The sequence below is a fragment of the Sarcophilus harrisii genome, chromosome X (assembly GCF_902635505.1).
Source record: "Sarcophilus harrisii chromosome X, mSarHar1.11, whole genome shotgun sequence".
NCBI classification, from domain to species: domain Eukaryota; kingdom Metazoa; phylum Chordata; class Mammalia; order Dasyuromorphia; family Dasyuridae; genus Sarcophilus; species Sarcophilus harrisii.
Genome location: NC_045432.1, coordinates 79,884,561 through 79,904,034, shown reverse-complemented (window position 1 = coordinate 79,904,034; position 19,474 = coordinate 79,884,561). Strand labels below are relative to the sequence as shown.

The window sequence follows — 19,474 nt, the reverse complement described above, 5'->3', positions numbered from 1 at the left end:
TTGTCATGATGGGCACGAAAAATCAGACCAAAAGGGAAAAACGAGGACGAAAAAAACCCCAAAACAACCAAAAACAAAAAGATGAAGATTCTGCTGTGATTCACATTCAGTCCCGATAGACCTCTCCAGACGCCGCAGCTCTCCCCATCCCAGGTCTATTGGAATTGGCTTGAATCACCACATTGTTGAAGAGAGCCACGCCCATCCCAATTGATTATTGTATAATTTTGCTGTTGCCGTGTATGATGATCCCCTGGTCCTGCTCACTTCCCTCAGCATCAGGTCCTGTCAGTCTCTCCAGGCCTCTCTGAAACCCTCCTGCTGGGCATTTCTTACAGAACCATAATATTCCAGAACATTCATATACCACAAGTTACTCAGCCATTCTCCTATTGATGGGCAGCCACTCAGGTTCCAGTTTCTGGCCACTACAAAGAGACCTGCCACAAACATCCATGCACATACAGGCCCCTTTCCCTCCTTTAAGATCTCTGGGATACATCCATTGGAGAATGGTTGGGTAAATTGTGGTATATGAGACTCACACGAACTGATGCTGAGGGAAACGAGCAGGGCCAGGAGATCATTATATACGTCAACAATGATACTGTATGAGGATGGATTCTGATGGACGTGGATTTCTTCGACAAAGAGAAGATCTAACTCAGTTTCAATCGATCAATGATGGACAGAAGCAGCTACACCCAGAGAAGGAACACTGGGAAATGAGGGTCAACTGTTTGCATTTTGGTTTTTTTTTCTTCCCAGGTTATTTCTACCTTCTGAACCCAATTCTCCCTGTGCAACAAGAGAACTGTTAGGTCCTGCACACATATGTTGTACCTAGGATATACTGTGACCTATTTAACATGCCATCTGGGGGAGGGGGTGGAGGGAAGGAGGGGAAAAGCCGGAACAGAAGTGAGTACAAGGGATAATGTAAAAAATTACCCTGGCATGGGCTCTGGCAATAAAAAGTTATAATAATAAAAAATAAAAATAAAAAGATCTCCAGGATACAGGCCCAGTAGAGACACTGGTGGGTCAAAGGGAATGCAGTTTGATAGCCCTTTGAGCATAGTTCCAGCTCGCTCTCCAGAACGGCTGGATCCGTTCACAGTTCCACCAACAATGCATCAGTGCCCCAGTTTTCCCACCTCCCCTCCAACATTCAGCATTCTCCTTTCCGGTTGTCTTCACCGAGTGGAGAGGTGAGTAGTGGAACCTCGGAGTGGTCCTAATCTGCATTTGTCTGCTCAGTAGTGATGTCGAGCACCTTTTCCCATGACTCAATCTGCCGTGTGGGTTCTGTTTTCACTCCCTGCGGTACCTTCTGCCTTCAGAGAGTAGTGAGCCCTGAGGCACGATGTCCCTTCCATCTTGTGCTGCATTTGCCTCCTACCTGATCTTCAGCCTCCTCTGAGGGGCTAGGAGTGGCGCCTTCCATTCAGTGATGAAGGTTCACATCCCTGGTCGTACCCTACTTTCTCCCGGTGATTCTGGACTCCTGTGACTCCAGATTCAAAGCCCATTCCCCACCTTCAGCACGCAATTCCTCATCCCCGTCCCCCTCAACCCTCCCGCCACCTCCCTCGGCCGGGCCCTTTCCCTGTGCCCCCTGGGATATCCCTTCCATAGGCAACAAACTTAACTTCCTGCTAAATCTTTTCCTCTCCCACTCCTCCCACCTACTAGCTTTTCATGAAACTCATCGTGTCCCCCCCATCCTGGACGGCCACCCACACCACACGCCCCCCCTGGCCGGCACCCGCTGCCCCTTCCCTCATTCTCCCTGGGGAGTTGCTTTTTGCTCCCCACGGTCACTTCCAGATCCTCCTCCAACCTCCGTCAGGCAGCTACCTCCCTTCCCTTGAGGTTCCCGCCAGCTGTTTCTCGAACCCACCTGTGCTGCCCTAATGTTTCTGCTGATCTGCGATGGTGTGTCTCTCGCTGCCTTTCAAGATGTCTGAAACTCACTATGTCCAAAAGGGAACTTGTGAGCTTTCTCCCGAAAGGCATCCCCCTTCCACGTTACCGTGCCACGTCGCCCGGGTTCTCGGCCAGGCGGCCTTCCAGACTCCTCACCCACTCGCCCCCGACCGCCCCCGGATCCGACGTATTGCCAGTCTATTGATTTTCCCTTCCCGATATCTCTTGAAAATAGCCCCTTCCGGAGCAGTCCCCCATCGGGCTATTGCTGGGGGGCTGCCCTGCCCCAAGCCTCTCTCCATCCCAGCCCATCCTGCATTCAGACATTAAAGTGATTTTCCTAAAGCACAGGTCCGGGTCCAATCAGGTCACTCCCCTACTCAATAGACCCCAGTGGCTCCCTATGGCCTCCGGGATCCAGTGCATGATGCCCTCCTTGGCATTTAACGCCCTTTCCAGGCCTCTCGCTTCTCACTCCCCAGCAGTGAGCCGGATCTCCTGGTCCCTTCCCTTGTGGTGCACTCACCAATCCCTCCATCTCTCAGCTCCCAGCATTCTCTCTGGCCGTCCACCAGGCCTGGAATGCTCTTCCTCCTCATCCCGCCTCTTAGTTTCTCCGGTTTTCTTCAAGCCCCAGCTAAAAGTCCCATTTTCTACAGGAAGCCTTTCCTAGGGGCAGCCAGATGGCACAGTGGGTAGAGCACTGGCCCCAGAATCAGGAGGACCTGACCTTAAACACTTAATACTTAGCTGTGAGACTCTGGGTAGGTCACTTAACTCCAATTGCCTTACAACCCCCCCCCCCCAAAAAAACAAGAAAAAAAGAAGCCTTTCCTCCCCCCCCCCCCTTTAACTTGAAGACCTTCCCATAGGTATAGAGCTATATATTCTTTCTCCCAAGTGAGCCGCCTGAGATCAGGGACCGCCTTTTGCGGGCTTCCAGTACTGAGCACAGTGTCTGGCACGTGGAAGGTGTTTAATAAGTGTCGGTCCACTCACTGCTCGGGGACGGAAAGATGGCGGACTACGGACAGGCCCTAGCACCTTGGTGCTGCTGGTTGCGGAGGGGAGGCGGGGCTCGGGCACCCCTCCTCCTTCCCCATCCCCCTCAGTGGAATGGAGGAAAAGCAGAAGGGCCCACATTGGTGGGGGGGACGGGAAGAGAAGCTCAGAACGGGCCTCCCAGAACCCAGTGGGCCTGAGCCGAGTCTTCTGAGAGGGCAGGGCGATTGGCGTCGGGCACCAAGGGAGGAGCACGGGCGGCAGCCTCGGCCGGAGCCTTGGGGGAATAGCCTTCCAGGGAGGCTGGAGAGGGCAGCATAGGATCAGAGAACAGTAAGCCGCTTGTTTCGGCTGAATCACAATAAATGCGAAGGGGAGCCATGGAGGCGATGGAGCTGAGAGCCAGAGCGCCGAGAGCCTCCGACAGCCGGCCCGGGTTGCCGCTCCATCCTCAAGGGCCAGCAGAGGGTCGGGAGGCCAGCCTGGGCCTTAGTTGGGCCTTTGGGCTTTTTCAGGGGGAAGGAGTTCAGCCCTCAGGTAAAGAAATGTTTCCATGGGAGTCCAAGTGGGGCTTTTCTTCTCCCTTCCTGTGGGTGGGGGTGGAGGACAGAGAGAAGCCTATGGGAGAAGCAGCCCCCCCCCCCCCATGGTCTCTGCTCTCTTAGAGGTGGGGATTTGTCTCTAAAATAGGGAAGGATTTCTTGCTCATTTTCATGTCGTAGATTTCCCATCAAGCCCCGCTACTTAAAGAGGGGGAACCGAAGCTGGGAAAGAAGAAAACTGACTTGGCCAAAGTCACGCTGGCTGCTTAGCGGTCCCCGCTCTGACTCCTCATCTCTCAGCTGACCTAGAAGGATGCTGGGTCTGGCTCTCCGCCGTCAACCGTGACGCCTCCCCCGTCCTGCCCTCCCATCCCTTGGGCCTGTTCCTGCTTTTGTGCCTGCGCGTGGTCACATGGCACAAGGCTAAGTTACACGCACACACACGTGCACATGCACCCCACAAGGGTGCATGTGTGTGCTTGCACACGCACACGGGCACGCACCATTGGAGTAGGGGAAGTACTCCCAGTCCCACAGCCTTTTGTCAGCCTTCCGATCCAGGCTGTGGGCCTGGCCTCCTGGAAGAGAAGGGAGATTGAGCCTTGTGCCGTGGAGCGGGCCGCCAGACGCCGTTTCCATTCAGGGGCTTAACTACTTAAGGGATCTCCCGATCCGCGTCCTTATGAAGACACGGTCCTGCTGAGAGCTGGGTGTCCAGGGCCCTCCCCTCACAGACAACGGGACTCTCCGAAACTGGGAAACCGCGCCCAGGCTCCCCTGTTGCAGCTGCCGGGACGGACCCTGGCCTTGGGAAGCCCGAGAGTCAAGGAAAAGGAACCGAATGGCCCAGTCGCCCGAAGGTTCCTGAACACGGAGCTCTAGCTATCGGGAGGCGATCCCCGAGAAGGGATCGGGAGGGTTTCCTGTCGTTGTGTAGGAGAGGCCCAGAGAGCTGCCTGAGGAGAGCTAAATGATGGTTCCAGTTACACCATGGAGGCTTAAGCAAGGGGAGCGTGACTGCACTGGTAGAGGATGGCCTGCTCTGAGCCCCATCCTCAATGAAAGAGCTTGCCACCTTTCCCAAGGTCTGCCCTGTAGAGCCAGCATCTTGTTCCAGTGCTGGGCGACCTTAGCCAAGTCATCTCCGCTTGGGAAGAAGCCCTGTCTGGGGAAACTATAACCCCACCTACCCACCCAGGGAATCTTCCTTTTAGGAAGCACATTAAGCAGCAAGCACTTTATAATTATGATTTCATGACAACCCCAGGAGGCGGATGCTATCATTGTCCCCATTTTACAGATGGTGAGCTTGAGGCAGACAGAAGTGACTTGCTCAGTATCACCCTGCCAGGAAGCTTCTGTGGTCAAATTTGAATTCGAGTCTTCTTGACTCGGAGACCGGGACTCTCTCCCTCACTTTGGGCCCTAACTGCCTGTGGGGAGTCTCCTCCCTTTCCCCGTCATGTTCAGAGTGCGAGGAATACAAAGTAAGGTTGGAAATCTCGCCCAAACTTTACCAAGAAGGCCACGGAAGGACCCCCCCCCCCCTTGGAGGACACGCTCCCGCTTTCAGTTTGGTTTGGGGCCCGTGTGTTTGGGGGCCCCTCTCCCCGGGCCTGAATTTCTTTGTCTGGAACGTGAGGGGGTGGGGAGGAGATTAGATTAGGGGTCTCTGAGGTCCCTTCCAAGTCTAGAGCCAAGCTGAGCCCGGACCAGGGAGAGCCAAGGCCCCTTCTTGCTGCCTGAGGCTTGGAGGAGAGAAGGGGGAAGGGCAATTAGCCTAGGGGTGGGGGGATCTCCAGGGGGCCCCGAGAAAGGTGCTTCCTGCCCCGGAAGAGACTGAGGGAAGAGAGACAGCCGGCTCCGGCCGGCTCCGGCCAGATGCAGTCCCACAGCCCAAGCCAGCCAGCTACAGGCAGCCCCAGGGAGCTACAGCAGCCACGGGGGAGCAAGAGGTCCGTGGGCCTAGGAGCTGGGCCTTGGAGAGGGGGCACAGCTAGATCTCCTTGGGGCTCAGTCCGAACACGTGGCTCAGGGTTGACGGGCGGGGTGGGGGGCCCTGAGGCAAGGGAAGCCCGGGAAAGCTGGCCGGCCGGGGACCGGCCGAGGCGACGGGCCCGGGGCCAGCCTTCCCAGCGGCCCCTCTCTGGCTTGGCCGAGATCTCCAGAGCGGAGCGTTCGAGTGCAAACCTAATTCCACCCTCTGATCGCTCCAGAGGCGGGCAGGAGGCTCTGGGGGTCCTGCAGGAGCGGGACGGGCCCCCCCTCTTTCTAGCTTCTACGTGAGCCTCGCTGCTCCTTTCCTCATCAACCGAGGCAAAGGAAAAGCTGGCTCAGCCGGGGGGGGGGGAGGGGGGTCAGCCAGGGAAGCCCGAGGTCGGAAGGGACTCGGCGAACACACGAGTCACAGCCATGTTTACTGTAAAATCCTGTTTAATGTGTAACATTGCGGCCTGGGCTCCTCCAGTCAAAGACAGAACTGAGCGACGCTCCCCCCCCCCCCCCCTTGCTGGTCAGATGGAATCCAAGCCTTGTTCTTCCCGGCCCTCCCAGCCCTTCCCAGGTGCCAGCAACGACCCCCACCCTCCCGACAGGCCCCCAGTGGTGTCAGGGTTAAGGTTAGTGTCATCAGTGGAAGTGCTGGCAAAGCCCCCCTCCACCCCTAACCCCCAGAAGTACCCGGGGGGCCCGGGGAGAGGAGCAGGAATTAGAAAGGGGAGGGGACACAGGAAGAACCAGACCCCCCCTTTGTTCCCTGGCACCCCCTCCCCCCCCCCCCCTCCCTTCTCCTTCCCCCCCCCCCCCCCCCCCAGTCGGAGGGCCAGGGCCACGGGCTTGGGCCGCGGCCCGGCAGACCGGGGCACCGAGAGCGGGCGAAGGCTAGAGCTGGTGGTGGGCGCGGCCCGGCCGCGGGCTCAGCAGGCGGAGCAGCGGTCGCTCTTCTCGGCCAGGCCGGCCCCGGTGCCCGGGCTCCGCCGCAGGATGTCCTTGAGGGAGCCGTCCTGGTCGCTGAGCAGCTTGTTGATCTCGTTCTGTTTGCACTCGTGGGACAGGCGGTGGCCGAAGCCGGAGCCCTTGCGCGAGGAGGGGTTGGAGCGGCGCTGGGCGCGCCGGGCGCAGGCCCGGATGATGAGGTACACCACCTCGGCCACGTTGAGCACGATGCAGATCCCCGAGGCGGCCAGCATGAAGACGGTGAAGACGGTCTTCTCCGTGGGCCGGGACACGAAACAGTCCACCACGTTGGGGCAGGGGTAGCTGTCGCACTTGACCAGGCGCACCATAGCGTAGCCCGGGTAGAGCAGGTAGAAGACGTACATGAAGACGGCCTCGAAGAGCAGGCGGAAGAGCACGCTGATGACGTAGGTCCACCACAGCGTGCCCGAGATGTGCACCTTGTGACGCTTGACCTCCTCCAGGTGCAAGGGGTCCCCGTGACCCTCGAGCCGCAGTAGCTTCTTCTCCATGTGCTGCTGGTGGGCCACGTGCATGGCCACCAGCAGGGCCGGCGTGGACACCAAGATGAGCTGCAGGGACCACAGGCGCACGTGGGAGATGGGGAAGAACTGGTCGTAGCACACGCTGTTACAGCCCGGCTGCAGGGTGTTGCAGACGAAGGAGGACTTCTCGTCGCCCCACACGCTCTCGGCGGCCACCACCAGCACCATGATGCGGAAGATGAAGATGACCGAGAGCCAGACGCGCCCGATGGCCGTGGAGTGCCGGTTCACCCCGCTGAGTAAGGCGTACAGGCCCGTCCAGTTCATCTTGTCTCACTCGCACCTGGAAAGACAGCGGCCGCGCCGGGGTCGTGAGGCCGCGGCCCTGCCCGGGTCGCTTCCCCTCTCTGGCCCGCCTCGGTTTCCCCCTCTGCCGAGCGAGGGGGAGGCCGGGTCAGACGACCCCGAGCTTCCCCTGCCGGCTGGAAATCCTTCCCCTCCGCCCTCTGTGCGGAGCCGGAGGCTGTGGGGAAAAATGAGGTCCCCTAGCCCTCTGCATCGTCCGTCTCCTTTGCCTCGTCTCCCCGGTCCCCGCTTCCTCTCGCCCTCTCCCCCTCCCGCTCTGGCCCCGGTGGCCCCGGACGCCCTCCCCCCGGCTCCCCCGGGTCTCTCCGCTCCCCCTCCATCCCACGTATTACCTTGGGGAGCGCCTATCCCGGAGGCCACCCGGACAGGTCCCCTATGGTTTCATACCCGTGCTGGGGGAGTGATCCCCGGGTCCGCGCCTGCGTCCCAATTCCCCGCTGCCCGGTGCTCGGGAGTCATATGCTGCCTTATACCCGGCGCGGACACAATGGGAGCTTTGTGGGGCTCTGAACAACGCCCTTTAGAATTCAGATCAAACGCCCTGACTTCCGCCCACCCTGGACACAGAGCACTTGTGTCCCAGCGCCGGACACCCAGCCTGCACCCACCTGTTCTGTGCCCGCCCGGTCCATCCCCGCACCCGCCATGAAGCCAGAAGAATGGGAGGGGTGGGGGGAAGGGAGGGGAGACCAGAGCCAGAGGCCGGGAAGGGGGACGGACGGGGAGGACGAGAGCCCCCTCGCGCCGCAGCCAGCGTCCCCTTGGCTCCCTCTCTCGCTCACTCGGAGCCCGGCTCCCCGACTCGCGTTCGCCTGCCCCGCGACGGCTTTAGGCGACGCTGAGGTTCCCCTAGACGGGGCCAGCTTGGGGCTTCTCCCTCCCTGGAAGGCCAGTGGGGTCCCCGGAGCTCCCTTGCTTTTCCTGCTTCCCTAAGGGAAGACCCCATGGCCCCATCCTGAGCCCCCAGGATCACACGTGTGCAAAGAACTCAGAAGGGCTCTTATTTTAAACAGACGGAGAAACTGAGGCCAGAGACTTTGGGGCCTTGCCAAGATCAGCACGGTAGGCAGTGGTGTAGCCCAGAGTGAATCCGCTCTCCCCCTCTGAAGCGGGCACCCCCCAGGGCAGGCAGAGGGCAGGGGGGAAAGGCGGGATACAGCCTCTCCCCATCCCCTGACGCGAGCTCTGCCCACCCCTTCCATTTGCTGTTAGTGTGTCAGCTGCCGGGGGGGGTCTGGGTAAGCCAGAAATCAGGGTGGGGGCCGCTAGAGAATCAACACAGAGTCGGCCTCCCCTCCCCGCATCGGGCCTTCAGAAAGGGCCGCCGCCCGGTTCTGGTCTCCACAATCAGAAGGCCTCAAAGAGAGGTCCCGGGACCCCGAGAGGATGCCAGCCAGAGTCGGGGCCATGCGGCCGGCAGAGGAGAGCATGCTGGCCGGCCGCGCTCGGAGAAGCCGTGCCCGGATCCTGCTCCCACCTGGCACTTCCAAGCTGGCGACCTTAGAGGTGCCATCGCCTAAAGAAGCGACTTCAGAGACAGGCGCAAGGCCCGTCTCGGGTGCACCGGGATACATCCCAGGCGAGCGTGGGAGCCGGGGGCGGGAGGGGGGCGACTGTGCTGACATTGCGGGCCCCTTGGAAGGCACTGTGGCGCACTTGGTAAACGGCGGCCTTGGCTTCGGGAAGATCCATTGTGGACACACACTGTGACCCCTGAGCGGTGCTCCCACTGCTCTCCCCTCCCAGATGGAGCTCCAGGTCCACAACTCCACCTTTAAATCATCCTTACCATCACCATCCTCCTCCTCCTCCTCCTCAACATCACCATCCTCACCATTCTCATCCTTCCCATGACCATCCTCACCATCATCATCCCTATCTTCATCCTCACCATCCTCATCCTCACCATGACCATCCTCACTATCACCATCCTCATCTTCATCCTCACTATCACCATCATCATCCTCACTACCACCATCATCATCAGCGGGCCAGTACACGTAGTATGAATGCGGTCCGACCCCAGACTCGGGTTCGGGGTGTGTCTCCTGCCTCACTAGCGGAGACTGGCTCAGCCTTGTTGACACCATGGTCTGGCTTCTCCTTCCTGCCATGTGTGAGAAGGGGGGGTTGGGAGAGAGAACAGGGCACCCTCCTGGATCCCCAGTATCATCTGCTCTGGCTACACCCAATCAGAAAGCGGGAGGAGAAAAGCGAGGCCCCGAGGGGAGCAGCGGAGCCGGAATCCCGGCCGTATCTGCCGTTCTGGGTGTCTCGGCGCCGCCGCGGCCCTTCGGAGAGCCCTTAAAGCTTGGCCAAACACTTTGCTAATGTTTTCTTATTTGGAGCCGGGGCTCTAATCGTCCCCCTTTTGCAGATAAGGAGAGTGAGGTAGACAATGGAAGTGGCTTAGCTAGAGTCTGATAAGTACCTGTGGTAGGATAAGGCCCCGTCTTGGCCACTCGCGGCCCAGTGCTCTATTCACTGAGCCGCCTGGCTGGGGGCTGCCACCGGGCTCCCTTCTAAATCTGAGATGCAGTTTGTGGGCCGCCGGCCCCTCTGTAAAACGAGGACGTGGCTCTGGCTAAGTGCGGGGTCCTGCCGGCCCCAACGGCCTCTGACCCTCGATCGTAGCCGGCGAGAGCCAGAGCAGAGATTCGGGGTGCCGAGCTCTTCCCGGGGGCCCACGCCGCCCGGCTAGGACAGTCTGACCGAGCCCTCCCCGGGGGGGCACCGGAGGCAGCTGCGGAATGAATGGGCCGGGTATCTTGAGCCCTGGGAGTATCCGGAGATGGGGCAGATCCCAGAGATCATCAGTGGGCGTAACTTCGGGAGCAGATAACCAAGGAAGCTTCCTCGCTATCCCTCCTTGGGAGGCTCATTTGGCTATCTCAATCTCTCCGGAGTTCAACCCTGACCCATTGTTGGCGCCCCCTCCCCCCCACCCCCACCCTGCTCCATTCTCTCGGTGGCAGCCCGCTGTGTCCCTGGTTAGCCTGCCCCCTGATTTGACCTGCTTTTCTTTCATTTCCCTGTCTCAGAGGGAAGTCAAGTCAGCACTGGCCTTTGACTCAGGAGCCCCCATCGGGGATCCCCTTGGAACCACCCACTGCCACCACCCCTTCCTCAGGCTCTGCCCTGTTCCCCTCAGGTCTCGGGGTGCGGGGGGAGAGCACCTCCCCCTCTCGGTCTGAGATTCCGGCGGCTCCGGCCAAGCCTCCGAGGGACTCCAGTTGGGCCCAGGCGGCCCCTGGGGAGCAGCTGCCTCCCGCCATCCCAACCAGTCCCGCGACTTCCCTGGGAGGCTGGCAGCTTCCACGCTCTCACTAGTGGGGGGAGGGACTCGGCTTTGAAATCCGCACTGGCTGAGTGACATTTGTTCAGAGTCCGGCTCTCGGTCTGTTTTTGGGTGGCTTCCAGCAGGGGGAGAGGGGACAAGAAACAAGGGAGCACGTTTGCTCACTGGAGGAGTCTGACGAGCCCCCCCCCCCAATTCTGGCCCCAGCTGGCAGGCCCAGGTTTGCTATTCTGCTAAATGGGACGGCAGCTGGAGAGGCAGGGCCAGTGTGGACCGCGCAGGCTGCCTCGGAGGTGGTTCACAGAGATCTGAATCACAACACGCCTCCCCGGAGCCCAAACCCGGCGGCCCCCAACACCCTCCCCGAGAGTCAGAGAGCATCAGGAAGGGGGCCCCTGTTCCACAGCCATTCGGGGAGAGGAGGGGCCCGGCTGGCCGGCCAGCAGCGGCCCCGGGAGGTCCCTTCTCTCCAGGCCTTTCCCCAGCCCTGGCTGCCCCGGATCGTTCCATCTGTGTGGCGTATGAAGGAAGAGTAACCCGGCTGAGATGCTGGAGGGGGCTCCCCTCTAGCTTAGGGGTCACCGACCCCACTTCCTCTCCCTCTTTCCCTTCCACCTCACTGCGGCCGGGGCTGCCTCCAACAATAAGGAGACGAGAGCCCCTGGAAGGGGAAGCAGCAGCGCCAGCACTGCCAGAGAGCCCAGGACTTCCTCCCCCCCGTGGTTCTGTTACCAGCTGGGAAGCTGCTGGTGGGAGAGCAGCAAGTTGGGCCCAAGGAAGGCGGGGAAGCTGGGACCCCCGGGAGGTGGCTGCCACGGGGGACCCGGCACCACAAGCTGCTGGCTGTTGCGCTGAGCTCATTATTTTGCCACCTCCATTTTATGCCATCCTTTGGTGTCATCAAATCGAGGATGCCACATGCTTGAAAACGTCCCCAGCTTGTAAAATGGCGCTTTGGAAATTTTGAGCCCTTTAAATGTTGCCGCCCTGGAGCAAAGATCTCTCACCCTCCCCTGGTTATGGCCGCGTCCCCAAGGGTCTGCGGGGCAAGCCGGGAGCCCTCGTCCCTCTCCCTCCAGACGCCTCCTTCCCTGCTCTGTAAGCCCGACACGGCAGAGGCCGAGGGGGCCTCGCTTCGGCCCTCGGCACGGCTGCCCGATTGAGAGGTGGCTCCGTTCTGGGGACCCGGCTGCTCGGACAGCCCCTCTCCCTGCCCCCCTGCTCCCGACTGAGACTTTCTGTGCAATCTCTGGAGGGGGGGTTTCTCTTTACCCTCCCCAGCAGGATCCTGAGGCAGGCCCGGTTTCCCCAAACCCCTCGGGAGGCCTTAGCCAAGCCTACTTGCCTTACTCCTGTTCTGACTCGAACCCGGCGCCCAGAGCTTCTCCGTTCCCACTAGTCCAGGCCTTCCCCGGGCTTTGGGTCCGTTCAAGCGGACGAATCGTCACCGTGTGAAGGGCCTTATCCCGCGGAGCCAGAGGAGGGCCGGCCCCACCCCTCCCCCAGAATTTGCAGCGTGATAGGAGGAAAAGGCACCCTGGCTCCCTTTGCCGCCTGGGCTCGTCTGCCCGGCTCCCGGCTCCCCGGATCCCAAGGCTCCCCGCTTTCCCTTGCGTGGCCGCCAGCTCCCGGGCCGCCCTCGAGGCCCACGTGGGCCGTCCCCGCCCGGCCCGAGCTCCCTTGGCTCCCGCATTCCCCGTCCCCCCTTCTGGGCTCCGAGAGGAGCCTCCCCTGCCCCCCACCCCCCATGCAGGCCGGCAGCCTTGTTTGCCTTGGAAGCCGGCGGGGCAGGTAAATAGCCCTCGGCAGCAGCCAGCTGTCATCCAGAGCCCGAGTCGAGGAGGAACCTGCTCAGGTGGGCAGAGAGCCTGGCCCGAGCCCAGGGAGCCTTCGGGAGGGGCGAGGAGGGGCAGGCGGCTTCTGAGGGATGGGCACCCCCCCGGCTGGGGTCGGGGCGTGAGATCGAGGGGCCGCGGAAGGGGACTCACCTGACTTCTGTGTCAAGGAAGGGAGAGATCCGGGTGTCTTGACCCCGAGGCCCGGAGACCAGGCTGCTGCCCCTTCCCCCTCCTCCAGACCTAGCTCCCAAGCACGTTTCCCCCTCCTCACCTCCCTGGCACAATGGCACAGCGGCTGCTGGGGCCCTTCCCCAGGGAATGGCTGCAGGGGTGTCTGCCACTCAAAGCTCCGGCTGACCCAGCCCAGCTCAGGGGAGGGACCGCAGAGTCTGGGGCCAGGGGAAGATATGGCCCACAGCCCAGGAGGAACCGGACAAATATTAACCAGCCCCACCTCCTCCTGCGCAAGCAGTCCTCCATGGGGACCCAGCTATTGATGAGTGACCCTGGCCCCTCCCACCCGGGGTCTGCCCAAATTCCGGGCGCCCGGCCGGGCCGGCGGCCGTGCCGCCCCGGTGACCGACCTCGGCCCGGCCCGCGTGCCGGCCTCCGGAGCGGGCTCTCCGCCCCACTTGGATTTCAGCTGGAGCGAATGGGGCGGTGGTCCCCTAGGCCTGGAGCCTGGGGTCAGAGGCCTGGGTCCAGGGTCCAAGGGCCTTAGGAGGTGGGGGTTGGACTGCAGAGCATGCTGTGAGCTGCACCCCCCTTGGAAATCATTAAGATAAATACACATCGTCAACCATTAACTGTCTCCTTAAACCAGATCCAAGGTCTCGCCGCCAGGAGTACGGGCCCAAGCCCCCGAGCCCCGAGTCGGGCCCACGGCCTGGAAACTGTCGGCCTAGTCCCCAGACTTTCACTGTCTGTCCCGAGTCAGGCTCCCTTTGGGGAGAGGGCCGTGGACTCAGCCTCCGTCGGCCCTATTCGGGTCTGGAGCAGAGTTTGGAGGCGTGTGCTGTTCGCAGGGTGGGCTGCCCAGGGCAAGGAGCCCACCCGGTGCCTGACTTCCAGGGTCTGGGCCTCCCTCCCTCCCTCCCATCCCCGCCTCACACACCCAAGGAAGCAGGACCCGGGGGGGGGGGGGGGGACACCGGCACAGGGCGGAGGAAGCAAGCTTGGAAGTGACCTGGCTAGGACCCCACAGTGAGTGTGTGCGGCCCCAAGCCTAGTCTTCCAGCTCCAGGGCCAACCACGTGCACACATGGTTGTGTGTGTGTGTGTGTGTGTGTGTGTGTGTGTGTGTGACAGACAGAGAGGAAGAGTGTGTGAGAGAGAGGAGAGAGAGAGTGTGTGTGTGAGTGTGTGTGTGAGAGTGTGTGTGCAGGCCCAGTCTCTTGGAAGAACTTGAACAAGGAAAGACAAGAGGTCACAGATCTGGAGACATGAGGCTGGCGCCAGCATGGAGCATGGAGTAGTGGACGGAGTCCAGAGGCTGGGGATCTGGGTCTGGGATAAAGCTGTGGGGGGCGGGGGGAGGGGGGAAGAGGAGACTCTTCTAAGCCGCCCCCAGCAGGCCTCCCACGAGCCGTTGAGCCTCGGAAACAACAGGAAACAACAGGCAGCTGGAAGCGCTGGGAGAGCGTCCTCCCAGCCCTGGGAGTCCCCCATTCTCTGGCTTACTCACTTCAAGAGAGCAGCCTGAAGGCCTTCAGCAGCCGGTTTCCCAGAGCAAGGCCCTTCCCCATCCTCAGCCTCAGCTTCCTTCTCAGGCAAATAAAGATACCCGGGCTGCCTCCCCCAAGGCTGACGGGATGATGAGTCCCGATCAGAAAGTGAACCGAATGGGAACGGCCTGCCATTCAAGGCCCGCCACTTTCAGCCACCAACATGTCCTTCTAGACCCACTGCACACTGCTCTGCCCCAGACTATCCAGGCCCCAGCAGAACTGCGGGGTCTCTCCCGGCCTCCCCAGCTGAAATTCTCACCTTGCAAGGCCCAATTCAGGGGCCGCCTCTCCCATGAAACCCGGTCCTAGAAGGGATGTCCCCTCTGCTCACCTTTTCTCTTCTTGTAGCTCACCTTGTCTATCCATCCCCATCTAACCTGGAAAAAGAGCTAGGGGTGCTCGTCTCCGCTCCCCCAAAAAGCCTTCGAAGACAATAGCCCCAGCAATGAGGCAGGGCCTTCCTTGGAAGATGCTTCTGGCTTTCCTATTTGAACTCTTGCCTCCTGTCTTTGTTCCGGTCTTTTCTTTCTCTCCTTCTTCTTCTTCCTTTTTTCTTTTCCTTCCTCCCCTCCGTTTCCTGCTTGGGGCTTGAAGAATAACCCCAAAGATTGAGGCACAAATGGCCGGGATATGATTTCACCACAAGAAGACCTTTCAACTGGACCCGGAATTAGTTTGAAAGGCCCAATCGGGGAAGATAGGATTTGGAGCTTGGAAACTCTTAGGCCCTACTTGCCTTTGTAAAGGGAAACAAATAAATAAGAGTTTTTTGGATAAGGATTTCTGTGAAAGGAAGAAGCTGGAAAATAAGGCCGGAAGGTAAACCTGGAACGAGATTTGGAGGAAACGAAGGTAAGCCAGGAACAAGGGATCTTTTTACAAGAACTGGAAGGGCTCCTAAGGAAACAGCGGTTCCCTTCCCAGGAACGGACTTTAAAACAAAGGCACGGTCCCAAACCTTTTATTTTTAAAATAAAGCAGGTCACAAACTCTGACGTACCTCGTTTCCTTTTTGACGGGGTTATTGCCCTCACCGGCCGGGGACGGAGCTGTAGATGTGGGTTACCTCGATCTCGGCGGAGCATCGACCAGAGAAAGGCAGGGTGGCGGCGGCCAAAGAGCCGGCTTTAAGAGCAGGCGACCCCGGATTCAGATCCCATCTCTGACACGGCCCGTCTGTGAGACCCTAGATGAGTCAGTTTTCTGAATTCTCGGGAAGTCGAGAAGATTAGAAATTATGCAGAAGGGGCCATGCTACATGTGTGAAGGGGCTTCCCTCTTCCTGGAGCTTCCTGTCCTGGTTCATCCACACCTATCTGATAAAGAATCTCATGAAATCCTACTGACCAACAATGAAAATATGGGGGCTGTCTGAGCGTGTAGCCTAATGGCTTGGAAACCAGTGTGATGAATGGGGTCGTAGCAGCTAGAAGGGAGGGCTTCTGGGGAGTGCCCCAGGGATCTGGGCTCCACATGGGTCATCTCTCATTCTGATCAATGATTTGGCAACCTCCCCCAACACGCAGATGATAGCAAGCCCACGGGACTCAGCGGGATACCATGGCAGGGCCCCGGACCCGAGGCGCTATCGGGCCATGCCAGATATGCATGGCGTCTGGGAACGGGGAGGGCTGCGTGCTCCTTTGCCCTCTGCCCTTTGTCCCGGTGAGAGCAGGGCCGAAGGATCGTGATGAGCATGGGACGCCACATTTTAGGAAAATCATAGATAAGCTGGAGAGTCCAAAGGGCAACCACTGGAGAGCCCATGCCATATAAGGACTGGCTGAAGCAACCAGGAACCTTTAGCCAGCCCTCTCCCCACCCCCACAAGAACCACGATAGCCATCTTTAAATATTTGGAAAGAAGAGGGATCAGCCCTGTTCTGTTTGGCCCCGGGGAGCCAAGAGTTGGAGATCCTGCCCAGGAAGAGGAAAAACTAGCTAAGGAGGACAGCTATCCCACAGTGCAATGGGGAGGGGGGAGGTCTTGGCGGGTAGTGAGCTCTCCTTCATTGGAGATCAGCACAAATGCCAAGAGGAGCAATGGTATCAAGGGCGTCCTTCTTATTCGGGTCCAGGTCGGTCTTGATGCCTCTGACTCCAGGGGAGAGTCCCAGAGAGGCTTTGGTCTCACGGTGCCTTTGAGGTTTTTTGGTGAGGCAATTGACCAAAGTTCAGGACGGATCAGAAAGGGAAAAGAGCTAGAGGTGACAGGTCAGAGGTCATAAGGGCCTAAACTAGAGAGAGAGAGTGGGCTGCAGAATCAAACTGCTCGGGAAAGGCTTTGTGGGAGGCGTGTAGCCCGCTGCTACCTGGGTAGTGCTCCACCTAGCCACTCTCTTTAGTCATTCCACAAATATTGATTGAGGGCCTTCTCTCTGGGAGAGCTCTTCCAGGGCAGCTAGTAGGAAATGTGGGGCTGGAGCCGATCCAGGGAAGAGAAGAGAAGAGCCTCCCTCTGCGCCCACCCCAGGTCCTTCTTCCCTCAGCTGCTGGAGCAATTTTCCCAAAATGCAGTCGGGAGTCACGTTCCTCCCCTACTCCATAAACTCCAGTGACGCTGTAGGAGCGAATCTAGGCTCCAGACTGGGAGGCACATTTAAAGCCCTCTTCAAGCTCCCTTTGAATCCATCGAACACGTGGCTCTCCCTCACACGCTCCGTGGCTGTCACGAGTTACCCAATCGTGGCACGTTCCCTTTTCTCGCCTCTCCCTCTTGGTACCTTTAGTTTCCTTTAAAACCTAGTTCAAATGTCCACCTCCTACAGGAGGCTCAATGTGGCCTTCCCAGCTGAAAGCACCCGTTCCTCCCTCGCCAAGAGTCACACTCGGATTTAGCAGCCGGCAGCACTCCTCAGCCATGGCCCCACCAGCCGGAACCTAAGTTCCTCGAGGGCAGAGACCGCCTTGCTTTTGTCTCTGGGTCCCCAGGGCCTACTGTCAGGCCTGGCACATCCTAGGCCCGGAAACATGTGCGCTTGATTTATCAGTTGATAGAGACCTCATGACCCTGGTCTTGCTAACTCTGAAAGCACAGCCCCTCCTTTGAAGAGTCTTCCCCTCTGCCCCAAAATGTGGCCATTCTCGAAGGCTCCGTCCCCATCCTTCCCTCTTTTTGCTCTCTTCCTCAAAGAGTTCATTTCTCCTCTCGCCCCAAAGGGGGTACCTTCCCCAGACTCCATCTTTAGCCTTGACTTCTCTCTTCAAGATGAAACTGCCTTTGCTGGCCAGAGATGTCCACCTAATGGCCCTTCCAACTCAACATCATTCTCTCCCAACCAGCTCCCCTCCTAGACTTCCTTAATTCTATCTTTCTCCCCCCCCCACCCCCCGCCCAAGCCAATCAATTACCAAGTCTTGTCATTTCTTCCTTCACAACTTACTTTAGGTCTTCATTACATCCCCCCTGGACTTCGGTTCATCTTCGGTTCCTAGGCCCCCAGATCCACAGGGCTGCTTCTTCCAGTAGCGTCCAGCATGGGTCCCCCTCACCTCATCATGCATGGTTCTTGTCCGTGTCTTGCCATGAATCCTCCGTACCTGATTCTGCTGTTTGTCCTTTGTTTCTGGAGAGGACCAAAGCTATCACAGGGGGAAGTTTTGACTTGCTCGTGAATTGGATTTCAAGGAGGCGGAGTTGTACCAAGCCTCAGTTTTTCTTCCAGAGTCGTCCAAGTGCGACGGCAAGACAGAAGCCAAGATGACCGGTGATGGCCTAGGAGGCAGTGGATGACCTTGGGGTCCTTGATGTCTGAGCGAGCTCTGAGCGCTCCACAGTGCACCTCAGCCACCTTCGTGGCCGTTGGAACGAGTCGTTTTCATACGCCCCGTTCCACCAGGAGGCATCTTCACGTGCTTGGGGGATAGAGATCCTCCTACTGAGATCCTAATTTGGGGGTTAGATCCCTCTAGGTCAGAAAGGGGGTACGTTGAGGTCCCCTACCACTCTAGCTTTCCTGTCTTTTTCCTCGTAATTTTTCTTCAAGTACATTGTTGCTATGTCATTTGGCACAGCTTAATATTGCTATGAATTCATCATCGCTGGTATTTTTCAGCTTACTGCAGTTTCTCTGCTAATCTCTTTTAATCATTTGAATTGCATTTTTTTTTTTTTTTGCTGTTGACGTATCTGAGATCAAATTGCTATCCCTGCTTTTCTTCAAAGTTTATTGGAAACATAATAGTGTTTGCTCCAGCCTCTTATTTTAATTTCTGTGAATCTATGTTTAAGTGTTTTTCTTATAAAGGACTATTTGTTGGATTCTGCTTTCTAATCTATTCTGTTAACCTCTTCCATTTTATGGATGAGGTCTTCCCATTCCCATTCACAATCACAATAACCATTTAATTGTGTATTTTTTTCTAGCTTATTCACTTAAACTTTTCCCTGTCACGGTCCTCCTGTATCCTCTTCACAAAGAATAGGGAGATGAGAGATGAGTGTATTCAGTGACGGTGCTCCAGGTTTGATGCAATCAGCTTCTATTCCCTTGTCCTCTTTTCCACAGTCAGAGGCTAATCACAGGTTCTTACCCTTTATTTCTTTCCTTTGAAACTTTCTTTGCCATATACCTTCGTGGGTTGGCGTTTGTTTTGCTTATGACTAAGCCCTCCCTGAACTTACTCTTCTTCTTACTTGCCCCCACTCTTTCTCCTCTCACTTCCCTGTTGAATGAAATGTACTTCTTCCCTTCGTTGTGTCATCCTGTTCAAGTCTTCATCAGTCTGTGTATTCTTTCCTCCTTTGATCGGTTCACATGAAAATGAGGCTCCTAGCCCACTCCCCCCCCCCCACATCCTCCTTTCTGTTCGTATAGTTTGTACATGTTCACCTTGATTATGTGAGATAATTTCCACCATCTTTCTTTCCTCTATCTTTTTTCCTCCGGTTTATTCCTTTTCCTTTCCCTTTCTTTTTTTTTAAAGGATCATTAAAACATTACAGAACCATTACCGGGCTCTCCTGCTTTCTGTAATTCTTTCTATGACCCCTGATGATATTAAAGTTCTAAGAGAATATTTGTATCCGCTCTCCCTATTAGAATGTAAGCACTTCATTCTTGTTTAGTTCCTTATATTAATTTACTTTTTCTATTAGGGGGATGGACAGGTGAGAAAAATTTGTTCCAACGGCCATGAAAGTGGCCTGGCTTGGTTGGACATCAGAGACACCGAGGTCATCCAGTGCATCCCAGGCCATCACCAGCCTTGCCGCCGGATTTGGAAGATTCTGGCAGGAAAAGAGAGGCTTTGTACAACTCTACGTCCTTTAAATCCGATTCCTGATAAGTCAAAAGTTTACCCCACAATTCCAATCGACTTGATTTTTTTT

At 57.9% G+C, this 19,474-nt stretch overlaps 1 protein-coding gene across 5 annotated transcripts; it reads right to left on the bottom strand.

Annotated features, from left to right (window-relative positions):
• Positions 1-6,265: 6,265 nt before the first annotated feature.
• Positions 6,266-12,832, bottom strand: GJB1 (gap junction protein beta 1). Of its 5 annotated transcripts, none has more exons than XM_012553377.3 (2): positions 12,687-12,832; positions 6,266-7,256 (listed from the first exon to the last, which is right to left on the bottom strand). In XM_012553377.3, the coding sequence occupies exon 2, from the start codon at positions 7,238-7,240 to the stop codon at positions 6,389-6,391; it is 852 nt and encodes a 283-aa protein (XP_012408831.2). In that variant the 5' UTR covers positions 7,241-7,256; positions 12,687-12,832; the 3' UTR covers positions 6,266-6,388. The 5 variants fall into 5 exon arrangements, with proteins under 5 accessions (XP_012408831.2, XP_012408830.2, XP_012408832.2 ...); XM_012553376.3 differs by lacking the exon at positions 12,687-12,832 and adding an exon at positions 12,566-12,680; XM_012553378.3 differs by lacking the exon at positions 12,687-12,832 and adding an exon at positions 11,923-12,050.
• Between the last annotated feature and the right edge of the window lie 6,642 nt (positions 12,833-19,474).

What these genes read in the sequence shown, in the direction of transcription:
- GJB1 (XM_012553377.3), bottom strand. Translation starts at nt 7,240, where the DNA reads ATGAACTGGACGGGCCTGTACGCCTTACTCAGCGGGGTGAACCGGCAC.